This window comes from Branchiostoma floridae, chromosome 2, assembly GCF_000003815.2.
Source record: "Branchiostoma floridae strain S238N-H82 chromosome 2, Bfl_VNyyK, whole genome shotgun sequence".
In the NCBI taxonomy this organism is placed as follows: domain Eukaryota; kingdom Metazoa; phylum Chordata; class Leptocardii; order Amphioxiformes; family Branchiostomatidae; genus Branchiostoma; species Branchiostoma floridae.
Window position 1 is genome coordinate 15,544,582 of NC_049980.1, and position 17,936 is coordinate 15,562,517.

Sequence of the window (17,936 nt, forward strand, 5' to 3'; positions counted from 1 at the left end):
TGATCTTTGGTTCAATCTTTTGACAACACAAAAAAGTTCCCAAAGCGTACATGTACGTATGCACATAGTTTATGTTATAACGCAATTTACATAAATCTCTTACAGCTGTACTCTATTAGTAATACCAAGTTCGTTGCACTGAACCTGGAACCCATAATTCCCCTCTACCTGCTGACGAGGTGTGCAGTGTAGACAAGGGTGTTGATCAGTGGATTATTTGATCAAGATTGTAATTATAACATAGAACATGTCGACAAAAAAATGAAATTTGCCTGGCCAAATATGAAAAAAAGAACAAAAAAACGAACAATCAGAAAATAAACAACGTGTCCCACCTTCTGTAGCCTGGAGATGGGTGTTGGCGACGTATCCCACTATCCTTTGCTGTTCCTTGGTGGTTCCGAGCAATACCTGAAATAACAGGTTACCATGGCAACGGACACTGTATCATCATCATCAGATAACGAATAAATCTGAAAGACAGAAGGAAAGTAAAATGAAGGAATAAATGAAACAACAAAAAGAGTTTTATTTATCAGTTTGGCTGTTCAGCACGCACAGCTGATTTTTTAAAACTAAATGTAGATTGTTCATGCATAATGTATTTCAACTAATAACATATAAGCTGACATATGTACATGTACATGTGTGTGTGTACTGTATGGCGTATTCATGTGCCCTGGCTAGTGTGACATGTACATGTATAACTGCCCATTGTCACACCCGGCCCCAGCAGCCTGCCCCACATGACAGCACACAAACCCACCAATCACACAATCAATATCCACCGGCCAACAGAAGCCTCCGTCTCTGACCTGACATGCAGCAATCCCAGGGTCAATTACACACCGAACCGCGCCGGACAATCCTTCAGACACGCGCCGTGAAATCCTATGTTACAACGCTGCACGATTCTTGCGCCAGTCTGATTGTGATCAGCGGGAATTGGTCCACAGGTTATTCTGGGCGCTGCTGCTGCAGGTGTAATTTAGGGGACAGACGGGTCGCTGACTTACATCAGGGTCGCTCCTCGCCTGATTCCTCAACTTAACGAGACAATCATTCCTCACAAATCGACCCCAAACAAGCCCAAACCATGCTGAGACAGCTGGTGGTTTAAAAGGGTCGTTAAGTTCATGGTAACAGCAAGTCTGACAGATAAACATTTCACAGTAACCATGTTTTCACGATAGACAAGTAGATACTGTTATGGACCATTTTATATCAAATATATATTAATAATAGGGGTGTTGGACAAAAAATTAAAATTGTTGTATGCCAGTCACAATTAAGTTATTCAGAAAGAGCTCACTGAAAGAAACAAAATGGTATTTGTTTGAAGTGAATTGGATGTTGTATAGCTGAGATATTGGCAATTTAAGTTTCAATTTCGAGCCTCCGATTTTACGGATTTCTTAGATATGCCATTTCTATTGTTTTTTCATACTGTTATATATCGACAACAGAACATCACAAAGCCAGCAATTCACCTTTAAAAGACTTTAATGTGGTGATATTAACTCTTGTACAAAAAACAGTCACCTCGAATCATTATTTACCGAGTTACGTAATCCTGAACTATAGCAAATATTGACATTTCAGAGGCAGTGCGCCAAACAAGCTAGTCGCGAAAACGTCTAAGTCCCCTCATTAAATATGCGAACTCAATGTATTTCTAACATGCTTTGATCAATTTCAGCAAAGCTTGCATTCTGGGGGTTTTGGGACCTGCTGAATCCAAATATGATATCAAAATTGACACATTTCAACAAGAAGTATGGTTTTATGACCTTAAACGAGATTTCGGGCGCGATAATTTCTAAGTCCCCTCATTAAATATGCGTAATTACAATATTTCATTACTACTTTGATCAAACTCTACAAACTTTACTCCTAGGGGGTTTTGGCACCTGCTGAATCCAAATATGCTATCAGAATTGATGTATTTTATCATTAAATATGAGTTTTCTGACATCATGTGATTTTTTTACTGCGTATGACCATATAATGAATTATGCAAGTACTAGTATCACCTTTGACAGCCAGAACAGATTTCCCTACCCTGGGCTTAGTTCTAGACAAGCTGAATTCTTAGTAAGAATCTATCTGCTCATCATTTTACCAGCAAGTTAATCACAGATACATTGTCTATAGCCAACAGTGCAGTAAATATTCTAACATGTTCTCACTCAATTTTTTTTCTTTTTCAGGTTGGTACAGCAGTCACAGTGGACTGCTTCACAGTGATATCCTCATCTTCCCTTTCTTCTTCGTCTTCCTCCTCCTCACTATCATTCTCACTAAATCCAATTCACTCTAATCTAACTCAGAGTCCGTATCAGTGAAACAGTCCTCTTCATCATTCTCCGTGTTCCCCTCAGGTGTTTCTGTAACACTTCCGAATACTTCATCTTCACTGTTTGCACTTTGCTGGTTTGATGGCAAACTGGGCATTGAGCCTTGACACATCTTCTTCCTCAAAGGTCTGATGGTCAGCATCATGTGATGTGGACTGCACTGGATGGTTCATGGAGGCTTGGTCCTGGCTTGTTTCAGTAGAATTGGAGCAGTGAGGAGAACATCAAGTGTGATGCCTGCCTCTTCACACGCCTCCCCAATTGGTTTTGTGTTTCCTATAAAGTTGAACAAGAAAAGGCAACTTAGATTTCTGAGCAACATTCACAACCCAACCAGAATAGTGTAACTTAGAATATTTAACCAACAATAAAAGAATTTAGCATTACATAAAAATATACTTACAATTTCATACTGATATACATAAAACAATATATGCACAGCTATATACACCGTAATACACACATTTATTATCATGATATAGATATTGATATGAAAAAAGAAATGTCACAAGGAATGGAGTCAACCAAGAAAGCTAAGACAAATTCCAAATCTAAACATAAAGGAAAAAATTGTCGTAGCTCGATGCATGCATGCCAAACAAAACATACAACTTGTGACACACCCCTCCCCCTTCCGATTGGAAGCCACGGATTTTTATCTTGGCTTACGATATCAAAAAGTGACAAGAAGATGAAAAAGTGGCATAACATTACTAAAGGGACCTTCAGAATAATTAATCGCCCGTATTCTCCCGCAAAAATCAACGTAAACACAGTGTCTGAGCTAGAAAACGATCTTCTGAGACCAAGCTATGCTGTAGTATATGTACACGTATTTGAGTACAGTATTTACCAATATTCATACGGCAAAATCTACAACAAAATAGCCGTTAACTATCTAAATATTCCATAAAAATGTTGAAGAAATATATTACCTGGATTTTGGGAGGTATCAGCGGTCGCAGTGACGTCGGATGCCGCGGGAATCGCACCCGGAAGGTAGCGTGCGTCATCGTCGCCGCCGGCGTCCGCCATCTTGGATTTCTTTCTCCAAACTCGCCGAGGTATGGTAAATGTAGCCCCATGTTTCTAGCACCATTTTTGGTCAGAAATATGCGAATCTAGTACCAAAATGACGGCAAACTTCTGAATTTTTAGAAAATCGATGCCCTTGAAAATTTTTAGGGAGGTAACTTCGAGAGATATTTCACTTTTAAAGTTTAACTTGCGGATATTTTTTGACTCGGAGGTCGTAGCTTCGATGGGCAGTAGTCATTTTGAAGCTCGTATTGTTGGCTACAAATTGGTGGCTAGCTTTCTTGGCTGTTGTGTACACGTCATCGGGAAATGAGCTCCAAGTGATGACGGATCGCCGCGGAAGTCGGCGCGGGCGCGGGGTGCACGGGGTCCCGCGGACGAAACTCGCGTCGCCCGATGGGCCATTTCTCGCTTACTATTCAAGGTATTTTAATAAAAATTGCACAAATGGTAAGAGAAAGACTTTATTCAACTACTGATACTAAATTTTAAACACATTTACTTTGATAAATATCTGTTTGAAGGCGGTGAAGTTGACCCATTTTCAGTGTTTTTCGACCTCGTAAAGGGTTTCAACCGGCGTGCGCCACCCCTAATATCAACTGCCTTTCTTTACTTTGCTCAAACAATTGTTAGGAAATAAACAATTATTATAATTATAAAAGAATTCACTCAAATTACGTAGAGGGTGTAAGAAAGGGCATAAACTTTGATGAAGCAGACTGCAGAAAGATTCATTGGTGGACATAACTTAAATACAACAATGTCTCTTAACATATATTTTCTAATGACAAGACAGTTGGAAAGTTCACTAAACATCTTGTGCACCAACAGAGTTGTCCTCAAACCACCTGGACATGTTGACCATAAAGTTTGCAGTTCAGACTGCATCATCATCGGCGTCAGCTCGTGACCGAGCATTAGTTCATGTCCATCCAGTCTCATCTGTTGACTGTTGGTGGCGGTGTCTGAGGTGGCTGCTCAGTCCCAGGGCAGTGTGGAACAGTCTGGGACACTTTGTGCAGGGCAGAGTGGGTGGGGAGCGAGGAAGTAGTAGTCTCTCTTTGCGTTGTTGTCTTTTTGTCTCGGCTTCGGAGCGTCGTAACTGCTCCATGTGATCAGTCCCCTGTGTTATGGTGCGTCTCCACTCAGACCGGTTCTCCGCGAGAGTCTCCCAATTAGTGTGGTCAATGTCACAACAAAGGAGGGTAGCCTTTAACTGGTCGCGAAACCGATGCTTGGGCGCTCCTCGCGACCTTGTACCGGATTCTAGTTGGGAATATAGGATCTGGCGAGGAAGTCGAGTTGTAGGCATTCTTTTGACGTGTCCTGCCCAGCGGAGACGATGTCGCGCCATCGTAGTCTCAATGCTGGGGAGCTTGGCCTGGAGAAGGACAGCTTCGTTGGAGACACGGTCTTGCCATTTTATCTTCAGAATGGCACGGAGTTTTTGCTGTTGGAAACGCTCCAGCTTTTTCACATCTCTCCGATACAGGACCCACACCTCGCAGCCATATAGGAGAGTAGACAGGACAATGGCTTGGAAAACCATGATCTTTGTTTGAAGACTGAGGTCATGGTTTAGGAAGACACGTTTGGAGAGTCTCCCAAAAGCTGCATGTGCAGCCCGAATCCTATTGTCAATGTCTTTCTGCATCGTACAGTCATCTGAGAGGAAGCTTCCCAAGTAAGGGAATGATTTCACTGTCTCTAGTACTTCACCTCGGAGTCGGATGTTACTAGTGTCAGGAGGAGGATGCCCCGGAGCTCCCTGTGCGAGGATCTTTGTCTTCCCTATGTTGGAAGTGAGACCGAAGCGGGAGTAAGCACCGTCAAGGACATCGACAGTACTCTGAAGAGCGTCGACTGTATCCACAGGAGTTGCGTTGTCATCAGCGTACTGCAGCTCCCGTACCGTGAAGGAAGTGGTGTGTCTGCGGGAGCGAAGGCGTCCGGTGTTGAAGAGGCCTCCATCCATTCTATAACGAAGTTGGATAGCATTCACAATTCCCACGACCATTTTCCTTTAATAACTCTACGTCACACTTTGCTGCATTTCCATCAAGCATGACCAGACGGCTGCTCTGACATGGCTCCTTACATCTTAATGACATTCAGCATAGACAAGCGATTAACTCTTCACCCTTGCATCCCCAGATTCACCTGACCTTGTCAACATGGATATCCCTCTGTCCCTGTCCCTCCATGCTAATCCCTCCATGTCCCATTCAATCAAATTACATGCTTCATGTCCACACAGACAAACTGGCAGATATATTGATGCACAGGTATTCCCATGTTTCCTGCAGAGAGGATTATTATTGAGCATTAGATGATATCAACAGCATCCTGGGCGAAGACGTCCGAGGACGTAATAATTTACAAGATGTAGAAGGACATTATAATGATTATATGACAATACATAGTGAGGAAAATAAAGCCTGTGAGACCACAAAACCTCTCTGGAGACTGACAGTACTGGCAAGAAGTATGCTGCTCTGCAACTTGCTAACTCATGAAGACCTGATCTACAAATATAACTATTGTTGGTTGCAGGGTTCAAAAATTGAAATATATTCTGGGAATACATGTACAAATTTTCTGGTTTTAGCAACATTTGAAGTTTGTGGTTGAAATTATTCTGTAGTATATACAGTGTAGTAGAATAACAAAATACATTCTCTGTATCATGTAAATCCAACGTAACACAATTTCCATGGCAACCTCAAATCCGTGCTCTGTTCACCTCCAATGACTTATCCCTTTACTACCAAACCTGCTGCAAAAGTTTTGGTTACACAGTTTTTTTGCTGGCACCCTTAAGATAAAAAATTGGTCATGTCTACCTATGTTATTAACCACCTGCCATCCGTAGGGTTGGTTGGCTGTGTCACCTTTAAACAGAAAATAGTGTGGCCAAGCTTTTCTCCATTAACTAGTAACCTTTTTATAAGGCAAAATGTTTTAGTTGCTTCAAATGTCGCACTTGACACATACATTCAAAGCAAAAGTCAACCAGCCCAAAATTGGATATTGATCTCGAGAGGCAAGGATGGGAGACTTTATCCAGTGCTGCAGAAGGAAATCAAGATGGAAGAGAAACCAAGAAAGTTCATGGTGACCTACCATTTATTGCCTACCACAACGAGGTGAACCAGGCTGGATCTTAGCTTTGTGATCTGTCAAATAAGTGCTGCTGACTGGGTTTAAGGAAGTGGGTCTGATAAATGGAACCTCAAGCTATGAGATTTTATCGTTCGTTTGTTCGTTCATTCAGATCCTACATGTACGTGCCTAGTGGCATGTTGGGTTGCAAGTTTCCTTGCTGTTTCAGTAGCAGGGTATATGTTTACAGGAATTGGTTGCTACCACATTGATAAATTTATTTAAAAGACATTTACATATCAATTCCTGGTTTCAGGTTAAATACCTGTATATGACAAGGTTGTGACATCAGACAGGTCACAAAATACAGGGAACATTTAGGATTAGGAAATTAGGCTTACAAGTACTGGTGACAACAAAGACTGATCATATCAATGGGGGAGGGGGGAACAATTCATAAACTGGGTACAGAAAGTGGAAGTGACCTTGAGACCTGTTTAGCAGAAATGAACTCATGAAAAAACTAGAGTTCGGTGACCTCACACCTCCATGAATATTTAGAGCTTTTGTTAATTTCAAATGACTTAATATTAACATGATTAATGCATGGTGTTGTTCATCATTGACAAACGTACAGTAAACATGTCACAAGTAAAATTCCCAATTCAGATCATTAATCATTAAGTTGTTTTGCAATTTTTGCATAAATTATGCAAATAAGTTCATCATTTGCATATTTGATATCTGCAGATGTTCCACTGATTATAATTAACAAGTGTTACATTTATCGAAGTCCAGTTATTGCAAACAATGGAATTATACAATTTACTCATTAATTATGCAAATTAAGTCCTCATTTGTATAAAATGCATATCATTATGAACATCTTTGCCCAAGCTACCTGCATACCTAAAATGCAGGCAATCCGTCGTTCCTTTCTGCAGTTATCCTCTTTGGAGTGTATTCACAAAAACGCACCTGCAGTTCTATAATTACACGTTAAGATACACGTTTCCCCCACTGTAAATGTTAGGGGACTGAAACTTGCCCCACTTTGTCATGACGCTGAAAGCTATCTACCACCCGAATTTCATGACCATATCACGTCCGGGACAAGAGATACATTGAAAAAACTGCTATGATAGAATATTCTCATTAATTATGCAAATGTAATCCTATTTTGCATAATTAGTATTTTATCTTGTACAACATTGTCTAAGGTACCTACATACCAAAAATCATGAAAATCCGCTGTTCCCTTCTTGAGTAATCCTCGTCAGAAGTTTTTGACAAAAATGCCCCTGCTATCCCAAAACTAGACGCTAGGGGGCCCAAACTTATATCGCTTCTTCCTGAGCACAAGAGCTATCTAATACTAAAAAATCGTGACCATAGCATGTCCAGAACACCGAGATAGCAAAACCGGAAGTTGCGCTGCAGAATCAAGGGGAGCCGCTAGGGGGTCCAAAATCTAATCATTTCCAGCTTTCATCACACACTACCAACACACCAAGTATGAAACCAATCCACCCAACCGTTCATGAGCTATCTTGTTTACAAACACACAGACACACAGACAGACAAACGCAGGGTAAAATATAACCTCCATGACATTTCATGGAGGTAATGAGCTAATCTTCTACTGGTCCTGACGGAGACAACAGAAGCTATGTACTATATTTACAGGTTAACTGTCACTCACTAACAGTATACAAGGAAATTCCCTAGCTCTTTTATAATATCGGGTGTATAATATCGGGTGTATTTGCAGCCAGTGCCATAGGCAGGTACCCAATGTGTTGAGTAATGAGGCTGTTTAACGTGGTCGAGGCACCTCCTCGAGCACGGGACCCCCGTTTTACGTCCCTCCCGGAAGACGATTTCGTGGAAAGCTTCGTGAGGCTACAGCAATCCGGACGTCCTAGGTTGGTCCCCCATCCAAGCACTGTCCGGACCGCGCGTTGCTTAACTTCCGAGATCGAGGGATCGGGTGTACCAACGCGCCATGCGGCATACAACAGTACAAGCACAATGAACAGTGAACCACAGCTTAACATCCCGTACTAAGCAATACAACCCTTTCCTGTGGCATACATGTCAGGTGAGCAACACAGCTCATAGCCTGATTTTTAAGCAAGCTTCTATACAGCCCGCCCAACACAGCTGGCCTCTAGCGGGGAGGGGCCAGTTACAGCCCTGGATAGCGGAGTTTGCGTTACACAGACTACACAGCTCATAGGGATTCAAACTTATGACTCTTCCTCTGGACTTCTTAATTCAGAGGACTGGTCACTGGTTACATCACACTTTTCTAAGAAGTTCTTGGGACATCAGCATTAGATCACTACAGTTAAGAACTGCTCGGTTCTGTCATTGATTTATATTGTTCTCTATCTGTAGTAGTTCAAGAGAAACATTAGACTAGTCCATCTGCACAGTCATCTACGAATCCATATGTATACTTTTGACTATAGACTGATGATTTACAGTCCCTTTAGATCAAACCTTTTCCATCTCTGACAACCAACGAAACCGAAAATGTCCATTTCATTTGGAGAGCAATATTTCTGACCTGCCTGACTGCCTCCACACAAAGGAAAGTGGCTGGCGATACTTGTGCAGGAGAAATCTTTGATAAGATACGGCCTCATTTACTGATCTACAATCCCCAGCTAGTACTGGTTCATTAATCCACAGCTTAATTCAATCAGTCTAGGAGATATCTGTCGCTCTGGGATCAGCACATCACCAACTAATGTGTTCCAATGCCAGGGAACATTACTCTCTGCCCACTGAGTGCTCTGAAGGGGATTGGTGATACTTTCCTGCTGGTTTTGGCGGGTGCCATCAAAGTTAGTCTACCAAGGCTATATGATACTCGATTCCGTACATACATTATATGTTTGTAAGGGAGTGAGTACTAGTAAACAAACAAGGATAGCACCCATGCTAGTAAAAGCCATGGAGGAGCAAAAGTATCCAACTTTATCAATACATGTATGTTTATTTAATAAGTAGGTTGAAAATGAATATAATTTATGATTATTTTGAGATTCTTACAAACTTGTAGTTCAAAAGATATTTCAGAATTGTTATCAATAACTGCTTGTAAATGTTACCACCTCTTTGAAATGACAGACTTTTAATTTGATACATTGACTTTGAGTGAATTACATGATATTTTGACCTTTACTATCTCAATCACAGTGTCAGAATGCATCTCCCTGACAGTATTCACCTATGTATCACAACCACACCTGCAGATGTACACAGTATTGCTATGTTCTGAATGTGCTATCATTAACCAAAGAAGGCATAGATCTATTCATAACTACAGATTGTAAAATTGAGAGAAAAACTACATACACTCAATAGAAGTCACTTGGAAAGGGATCAAATCTGTCCATCAGACTTGAAAAATTGGATACAAATGTAATCCACCAATAAACTACAAATCAACATGAGGCCTTTCTAAAAATCTAATCACTTAGTTTAGAGATGAATAAAGATAGAAGTACATGTAGGATAATTTCCGAACAATTTCAAAATATTCATGATTCTGAAGTTAATACCACATTGCTAATAGTATTACAGAATGACAGCAGCTTATATTTTGATCCAAGAGTTTGACATGTGCAGGGATTCTTTTCCACTCACACAAAGTGTCCTGTTTGCAAGGTGTTACTACTGGGTAACCATGGCCTAAGGACACTACCTCATCATCCTATCAACAGCAGACTTCTGTGGATTCTTCTGTCCTGGTAATCACTCCAAGCCCTTTGAGACGCCGTTTATCCTCAGAAGTAAGACGTAGGCATATCGTACCTTCCAAGGAGAAAACTGTTCCAAACTCATCTACGCAGGGGGATATGCTGCAAAGGAGCGGAATTGATTTTTGGATGGCTGCTAAAAGGATTAGAAGATTACAGCACCTTGAGATGTATTAGTGTGCATCTCCCTGCAACTGGGGGAAAAGGCTTTGCATGAGTGATGACCTGAAACTGTTGAAGAAACAATTTGGGATCAGAGAGCACCATGTTTGTTAATTCATTGCCTGGAAGTAATCTAGCAAGAGAATTAGTCATGGATACTTTTTTTCAGGGTAGGGTTTCAACCATGTGTAAGGTCTTCATTAACTTATACATATACATGAATGATTACGAACTAGTCAGAGGTACTGTTTGGAATGCAAAGTTAGAGGCCTGTCGTCGTCGTTATTTGAATTTATCCTTAACTACAACTTTAGAAGAAGCTGTAAAAAATGTTGTTGTTTTTTAAATGCATGGGCATTTTAAGGTACTCCATGATGGATGTTTTGTTATTGTCAAGAGTTAGATCAATAGCTGATGTGATGCAGGAGCTTTTATCATCAGTCACCTGGCTGGGGGCAGAGGTGAAACCTTTGTTCCATGATAAAAAAAGAAAGTTCAAACCTCATGTTTCACCAGCAATGCCTTAACTGTGATGAAAGACAAAATTCCAGCCAAAGTATTACCCACATTAAGGAACAGCCATCCTACAACGTCTGCAGAAGCTCAAGAACTTGAACAAAACAACTAAGTTACATCAGTAAGAGTTAGAGCCATCACAGACATGCAGTCAGCAGTATTTTACCACTTTGCCCTATTATGGCCTGAAGCAAGCCAATGCCCTGACTGTCATCTTGGGCAGTGTCCAATATTGGACAGATTCACATTCATGAAAGGTTCATCCTCCTGACTTTGTCTCATCATCTTTTCAATGATGCCTTTAAAGTAGCCAATGTCGTAGTACCCATGATGGTCCTTTTGGATCGCCTGCTACAGAATGATTCAGACATGATCAATTCAAGTTTTGCCAAGATGTATCTGTGCAGCACAGGTAGCAAGGTTAGGTTGGACTACAAAAAGACCTGCTAGACTACTAAAAAAATCTACAGTTGACAATCATTGGATGGGAGTAGTCCCTTACTGCTCACCAATGCATTTAAAGACTCTGCCCAATACAATGATTGAACACTCCCCCCAAAAGGCAGCCTTCATCAGAATGCAGGGAAAGGACCTTATTCTGGTACCGACTGATCCACACTTCTCAAGAAGCTTACAAAGGCTTGAAAGATAAGATGGTTGTTAATCTTCAAGGCATCAATAAGTGCTTGGGCAATTTATGGGATAGGTAGCTTTTCCTTTCATTGCTAATACCACTGAAGGAGTTGCATAAGAACAGTGTCAAAGTACACGTGTAGCTGCACTCAAGTGTGCTTTCTCCAGAAATGAAAACCTCTATCAATACTTTGTAAGCAAGAAAATCTTTGTTCATATCAGACCCTGTAGGTAAGACAGAATAGTCTATAGCAGGATTTGTTATTTGATAACCAATAATTAGAACTCCCAGTCCAACTGTTTGTTCTAACTCCAAAAGAGCAAACGTTCCAAAGAGAAGTGATAGGTGACCACTGAAATATGATTACACATTTAACTCTAACATGTGTTGCCAGGGTGATTTGTATCCATTGTGGACAACTGGGTTGACACCATTTTGGTCCTGCCTGTGCTGATGTATGGGTATCATGCTCCATTGGGCATGTACACTTGCTGGCACATGGGACTCCACAGACATGCCTATCCTTACATTTTATGGTGTTTATCCCTGGCAATCCCATTAATTCTCCTGAGCATAATCGAGCTGACCAGAAAAAGTGCAGACAGTCTTTCCAATCTAATAAGCACATGCACTGGGGTCCCTGCATGCCAGGTGCATTTTATGGTCCTCTGCATGTAAGTAGGGTAATGATCCCTATCAAGTAACCATTAGAATCATATTTTAGATTAGCTGTATTGCTCATGATGGGATTTAGGACATTAGAGTAATGGAATGACTCACGTAAGTGGGTCACTATCCACAAGTTTATTGAATGAGGCTAAAATCAGAAAGAGATAGCTATTCTTTAAAAAAATCAGTATACAGGTACAGCTTGACTACTTAGTGACCAACTAACTCTACATAAGGACTGCCTGGCCAATGTGGCCTTTTTTGGTGGTCCTCTACATAATCTACTCATTATCATAGGCATTATGGATCCTGTCTATAACATGCATTGGCATAATACCGGCCGTAAGACCGGCCGATAAAAAATAATGGAATTTAAAGAGATCTACACATGCAACAATAGTTATTTCTGAGGTATGCACACTTCAGACATCTAGCTGTCCAATACATCATTTACAAAGCATCGATAACAATGCATTCGAAGACAACAAGGCGAAAAGTTTTCAGTATCTTTTTCGGGACAGGCAGCTCGTCGTGGGACGAACACACCGTCACATTCATTGCCAGATTTGTAGATCATAATTACACATGCTCACGGCACAAGACGAACATGATTCAACAACAATCTTGAATTTCTGTTGGTGACCTACAACTCATGTAAAAGTGTGAAGAACCGTTGCATAATAGCCCGGATCTTCGACTGAATGGGCAAAATTGAACGTACGCAGCCATTTTCCCGCCATTCTTATATCTACGCTAGCAGTAAAGTGTTACGTCACAGCGGTTGTGACGGACAAAAGTTAAATGAAAATTCTTGACACTATACGTCCGTTTTCTCATGACATTTTGTATGCTCATGCAGGTTTATGTTTTATGCATTTAGTAACAGAAAAGGAAGGAACATGGAGGATGTATAAAGGTACATAGCGACAGTTAATTGTGCCGTGTTTCTTCCGGCCGGTATTTTGTACCCCCTCCCAACCACGCGCCGGTTCACCGTGTAATTCCGCGGCGTGTTACAATTACGATATTACGCTTTTAGCAGGACAAGAGTGGCAGAAAAGTTACACAGAAGAAGTGGCAAGGGTATGCTATAACAGCAACATGTAACTGGAGAAAATGATGCGTTGACAATTTGTCAAATCAGTATGGCTAGAGAAATCGTCGTAAACGTGCCGGTATTATGATAATAGATGTTAGTGACCACCTGCCCATAAGGTTCTCTTGGTCCCCTGAGTGGTCTTCTTGGGCAGTTTTCAATGTATGTGTGTTTGTATTGTTTTCAAGACTTGATGAGACAATGCCAGTTTAATGTTTCTCAGGTGTTGATAATAAAATAGGAACATTTATTACATTGGCTCCCTGACTGATTTATGACAGAGACTGAAGAGTAACCTTTGACAAGTCATATGATGACCTTAGCTTCAGAAAATTTATCAGTCATAAACAGAGCTTTACTTTACCTCTACCTTATATAACATAAGTTCAGTGTTTGCTCAACATGGCACAATGCGGCCATTTACTAACTTGGCCCAGTCAATTTGTCCAAACACCCTGGTCAATGCTGCCATGCAAACACCCAGGGTGTTGGAGCAGAGTTAGGCACGACCTACACACAGTTTTTCCCGAAAATTTCTCCCGAAAGGTCCGGACCATTCGTACGATACCTTACCAATAGCTTAGCAGGGGTCCCTGACAGCTTCGCACGCGTGTAGATGCTTCCCGACTTCGGGAAGGCTCATTAGCATATAACGCCATTTGGAAAATCGCGCTATATGTTTATGACTGCAAGCGCCATGGGTGTCCGGCCCCCTACGTTCTAGATCCCTCCCGACATCTCCACAGATATCGGTAAAAACTGTGTGTAGATTGGGCCTTAGTCTGACTGAGCATACTGCATGTGACATTTACCATCAATGACTTGACATCTTTGAATAAACTAATGCATAGACTAGTCTTGTCCAGTCAGATCTCCTGAAACTGTTTTAAAATGGCCATTTAGGATCCTACAAAGTATGCCAAAAACTAATCAAGATGTCACCTAGGCTAACCTATCTTTGCAGATAAGTAAGAGTCTAGGGACCTTCCAGAAACAGATGGCAGACACACTGCCTCATGTAGTATGCATACCAACCTTGACCCAAGACAACTGTCTTGTCCAAACAAGTTCCAGACTTCAACATACTTGCCTTCCAAACCCAAGTTGAAGCATGTTCTGTCCAACTGACAACAAATATCAAGTAAGTAATCAAATCATGAACTCTCCATGCACAAAGTCATGACATGATTTAATCATAGTCTAATAATGCACATTCTTTTGTGTCAAGGAAGATATCAAAATCTCTTTCCCAAACAGAACAGATGGAAGCTGCCAAATCCATTTAACTTGACTCTTTGCAGACCAGTCAAACTGAGAGGTCAAAAGGGACTGTTAACAATCCCATTTCATGTCTTCTGGGGTATTTCAACAAGGTCCCTTTCCATATGGCCACAAAAATCTGATACCTGACACACTAGGGTGCTTTGTTTGGATAAGATAAAATTAGGACAAGCTTCTTTAAAGAAAGAAGTGTTGAAAACAACATTCCATCCCCACTATCTAGAAGCAAATAATTGAAACATAACATTTTCCAAGCATATGACTTAATTTGCAAACATTCTCATAGTTATTAATAGAATCTAAGATGACATTTCCAACACATAAGAATCCTTTTAAGGTATGATTACAGAGAGACTGAAACTGACAAAAACTCTTCCAGCAGCCCTTAAATGCCATCTCCAAATTAAATTCCACAACTTAAAATAAAATCACACAAACTCTTCCTAGTACAGCATGACAGTGAGCTACTCTTTTTCAGGGGCATTTTCAACCAAAACAACATTGTCAGTCAAGATATTCCCTAGGAAGGTCTGTTTGGAGGTTCACCAAAAGAGTATTCTGGCAAATAATCAGCATATTGGCTATTTCTATGCAAACAACATGACCTTCAGCTGAACTTGAGGCAATGTTGAAGAACATTTTAAAATGGATGAAAATAACAGGTCAAGAATCTAGATGACACACCACCACTCCCCATAAGTCATCAGACAAATGGCACCTTTGCCAAGAACAAAGCTAACACTGTAACAGGTGGCACCTGGGAGGGAAGAAAATTATCTTATCTCTGTCATACCACCTGCCAGTCATACTTAAACCCGCATCTGGCGCTTGTCCGGAGCGCATGTTTCGGCTACACCACCCTGCCCTTGGGGAGGTGCTCCTGCCTGGAGCAGAAAATCGGGCACAGCCATTGAGCTGTGTTAATTACTCCTTCCCTGCAGGATTTGACATCTGGATCTCCCAAGCTGCCCTGTGTCCTAGAATAAGACACAGGGCAGTTTGTGAGAGCTAGATGTCAAATCTCTGAAACTGAGTCAGTCTGACAGTGTTGAAGTTCTCTCTCTTACTGTTACATGAGTAAATCTTTTTCACACTATTCTTTTGCAATATCAGACAAAAAGTCCTATTTCTGTATCTTTCCATGTAGGATGATGTAGCATTGTAGGTGGTAAAAGTTCTAGTTATGACTTTTGTATTGCTGTCCCCAGGTAAAAAATAGTCCACCACACTCAATGACCTTGACACCTTTTTTTATATACAGAGCCAAACAAATAACAAATACAACAGTATTCAACAAAATCTACATCAATTCAAGATATCCCTACAATGCTTAGTAAATGTATATAACTTTTGCATTGTACAGACATGGTCCTGTCTGTTATACTGTGCAGGGTTTTATTCTGATGTGATCCATAACCACAACTACTGTAGAATCTTCAATGGTCTAATGAAAAACTATTATCTTTCTCCAGACTGGAGAATGTCATTGGCTATTCTGAGAGAATAAAAATCACAGAGACAGGCAAATACACTCAGATAGTGCACATGCACTTCATGATTAACTGTAGAGCTGAACAGAATTGCGTTGGTCATTATTTCCAATTATACATGTACTTCATACATTGTAGATTTCAAATATATACCAAATACAGGTCTTGAATGAAATACAACAAAGTTAGGATAAGCTACTTTGATTCCTCATTCAGACATCACATTTATCTATCACTGATCACAGGCTAACAGAGAATGTGGATGTACAAAGAGGAGCTATACACCAGTATTTGCCATTAGATCAGCATAGAAATAACAGGTTTATGAAAGCAAGAAAGACTCAACAATATAATAAATATAAGCACAAAACTACAGCATAAATATGAGCTGCAATTGGTACATCACACAATATTGGGGTATGAGGGCAAGCATTTGCTAACCTTATATTTTTAGCATTCTGTCTAAGAACAATGATGTGAAAAATGTTAGGGAAAAATACATCATTTTTTTTTCTCTCTATATATATATATAGACAAAAAGAGCAAAACACTGCAAGTAAGTTTGGATCTATTTGTATAAAGATACGGTTATGATTTTAGAAGAATTTGTGGTCCATGTATGGAACCTTTGGCAAATTTGGGTACAGCTGGCGAACCTGGTGTAAGACACAGTCAGGCATGATTTCTCTGACACTCTGCTCTCCTGGACTGTGTCTACCAGGAACCCAGCAGTTGTTTTCATCCAATCCATCCAGGTATACTTGCCACATTCTATTCTTCTTGTCTATATATCTGGGATCATACCAGGCCAGCCTGTCATTTAGCACTTTCCAGAACTTTTTGTAGAGAGTTTTTCGAACCGCAGAGTTTCCGCGGCCTGGTGGGTTTCCCTTCCCCAGCCATTTCTGTGGCCTTGATGTCACACATGGGTCAAAGAAACAATGGGGGCACTCAGTGTCGGAATGGCTGGAGGTTGTTGGCTGGGGCTGGAAAATGAAAATAGAATTGTTATTTATAATGTATGGATCATTTTTTTGTGTATAAACCCAAGATACTGGTAAAGTCGACAAAAATATTATAATAATATATCAAGTACTTCACAGATACCTAAAAAACTGAAATAAAAGACTGCATCAACAATTTAGATATAATGAAGACTAATCTTACCTCAGGCTGACCTTGTGATGTGGTGGTATGGTGCTGGCCTCCAGCTGACTCGGGAACTTCTGTGTCTAATACCTCAATTTCCTAGAACACATGACATGTGAAATTAGGGGCTTATACATGAATTGTTTGCAGAGTATTATGTATGACAGAGTGGTACAGAATATTTTCCCTTATTTATACATGACCTTCATGTAGGGACAAGTGCTTTGTTTTAAACGTGTTCAAATTTTACGCAAGGATATGGCAAATGAGTATGGAAAAACAACTACTGTAGTTATAGAAGGCGTCTACTGACCTGCAGTTGGCTATCATCGGCTTGTGCCTTCTGCGATACCCGGCGTGGTTTTTTCCTGGTTGACTGTGGAGCTGCCTCCACTTGAGGGGTAGGGTATGGATGTTCGATCAGCTCCCATCCCGAGTGTGCAAATAGTGCCTGAATTGTCATTTTTTGTTCATCTGTGACTTCAATGCACCAAAGACTCCTATCGCCTGTCCCTGCCATTTTCACGAGAGGTATGCAGGTTTCCCAGGTTGACCTCCTTGCAGAGTGCACAGGGGAAATGACCAAATACAGCCCAGGTTCTTGAGTCATACCTAAATGTAACCTTAGAGCCCACACCAGACTGGGACTGACGTGTATGTCCCAGTGGC

At 40.8% G+C, this 17,936-nt stretch overlaps 2 protein-coding genes and 1 long non-coding RNA gene across 3 annotated transcripts in view; all 3 read right to left on the bottom strand.

The window, feature by feature from the left end:
- Positions 1–17,936, bottom strand: part of LOC118409821 (chondroitin sulfate proteoglycan 4-like) — a gene marked incomplete in the record, with an annotated part of 145,979 nt that overhangs the window by 92,580 nt on the left and 35,463 nt on the right.
- Positions 1,486–3,988, bottom strand: LOC118409854. The gene is made up of 2 exons (XR_004830494.1): positions 3,293–3,988; positions 1,486–2,633 (listed from the first exon to the last, which is right to left on the bottom strand). It is a non-coding gene; the product is annotated as an uncharacterized LOC118409854 (long non-coding RNA).
- Positions 15,442–17,930, bottom strand: LOC118409847. The gene is made up of 3 exons (XM_035811210.1): positions 17,581–17,930; positions 17,286–17,366; positions 15,442–17,104 (listed from the first exon to the last, which is right to left on the bottom strand). The coding sequence occupies exons 1-3, from the start codon at positions 17,875–17,877 to the stop codon at positions 16,715–16,717; spliced, it is 768 nt and encodes a 255-aa protein (XP_035667103.1). The 5' UTR covers positions 17,878–17,930; the 3' UTR covers positions 15,442–16,714.

Bases quoted from the DNA above. Each gene is read 5' to 3' on its own strand.
- LOC118409847 (XM_035811210.1), bottom strand. From the start codon at position 17,877: ATGACTCAAGAACCTGGGCTGTATTTGGTCATTTCCCCTGTGCACTCT. The intron at 17,367-17,580 runs GTCAGTAGACGC...CATGTGTTCTAG, and splicing joins CCGATGATAGCCAACTGCAG to GAAATTGAGGTATTAGACAC. The intron at 17,105-17,285 runs GTAAGATTAGTC...TTCATTTTCCAG, and splicing joins CATCACAAGGTCAGCCTGAG to CCCCAGCCAACAACCTCCAG.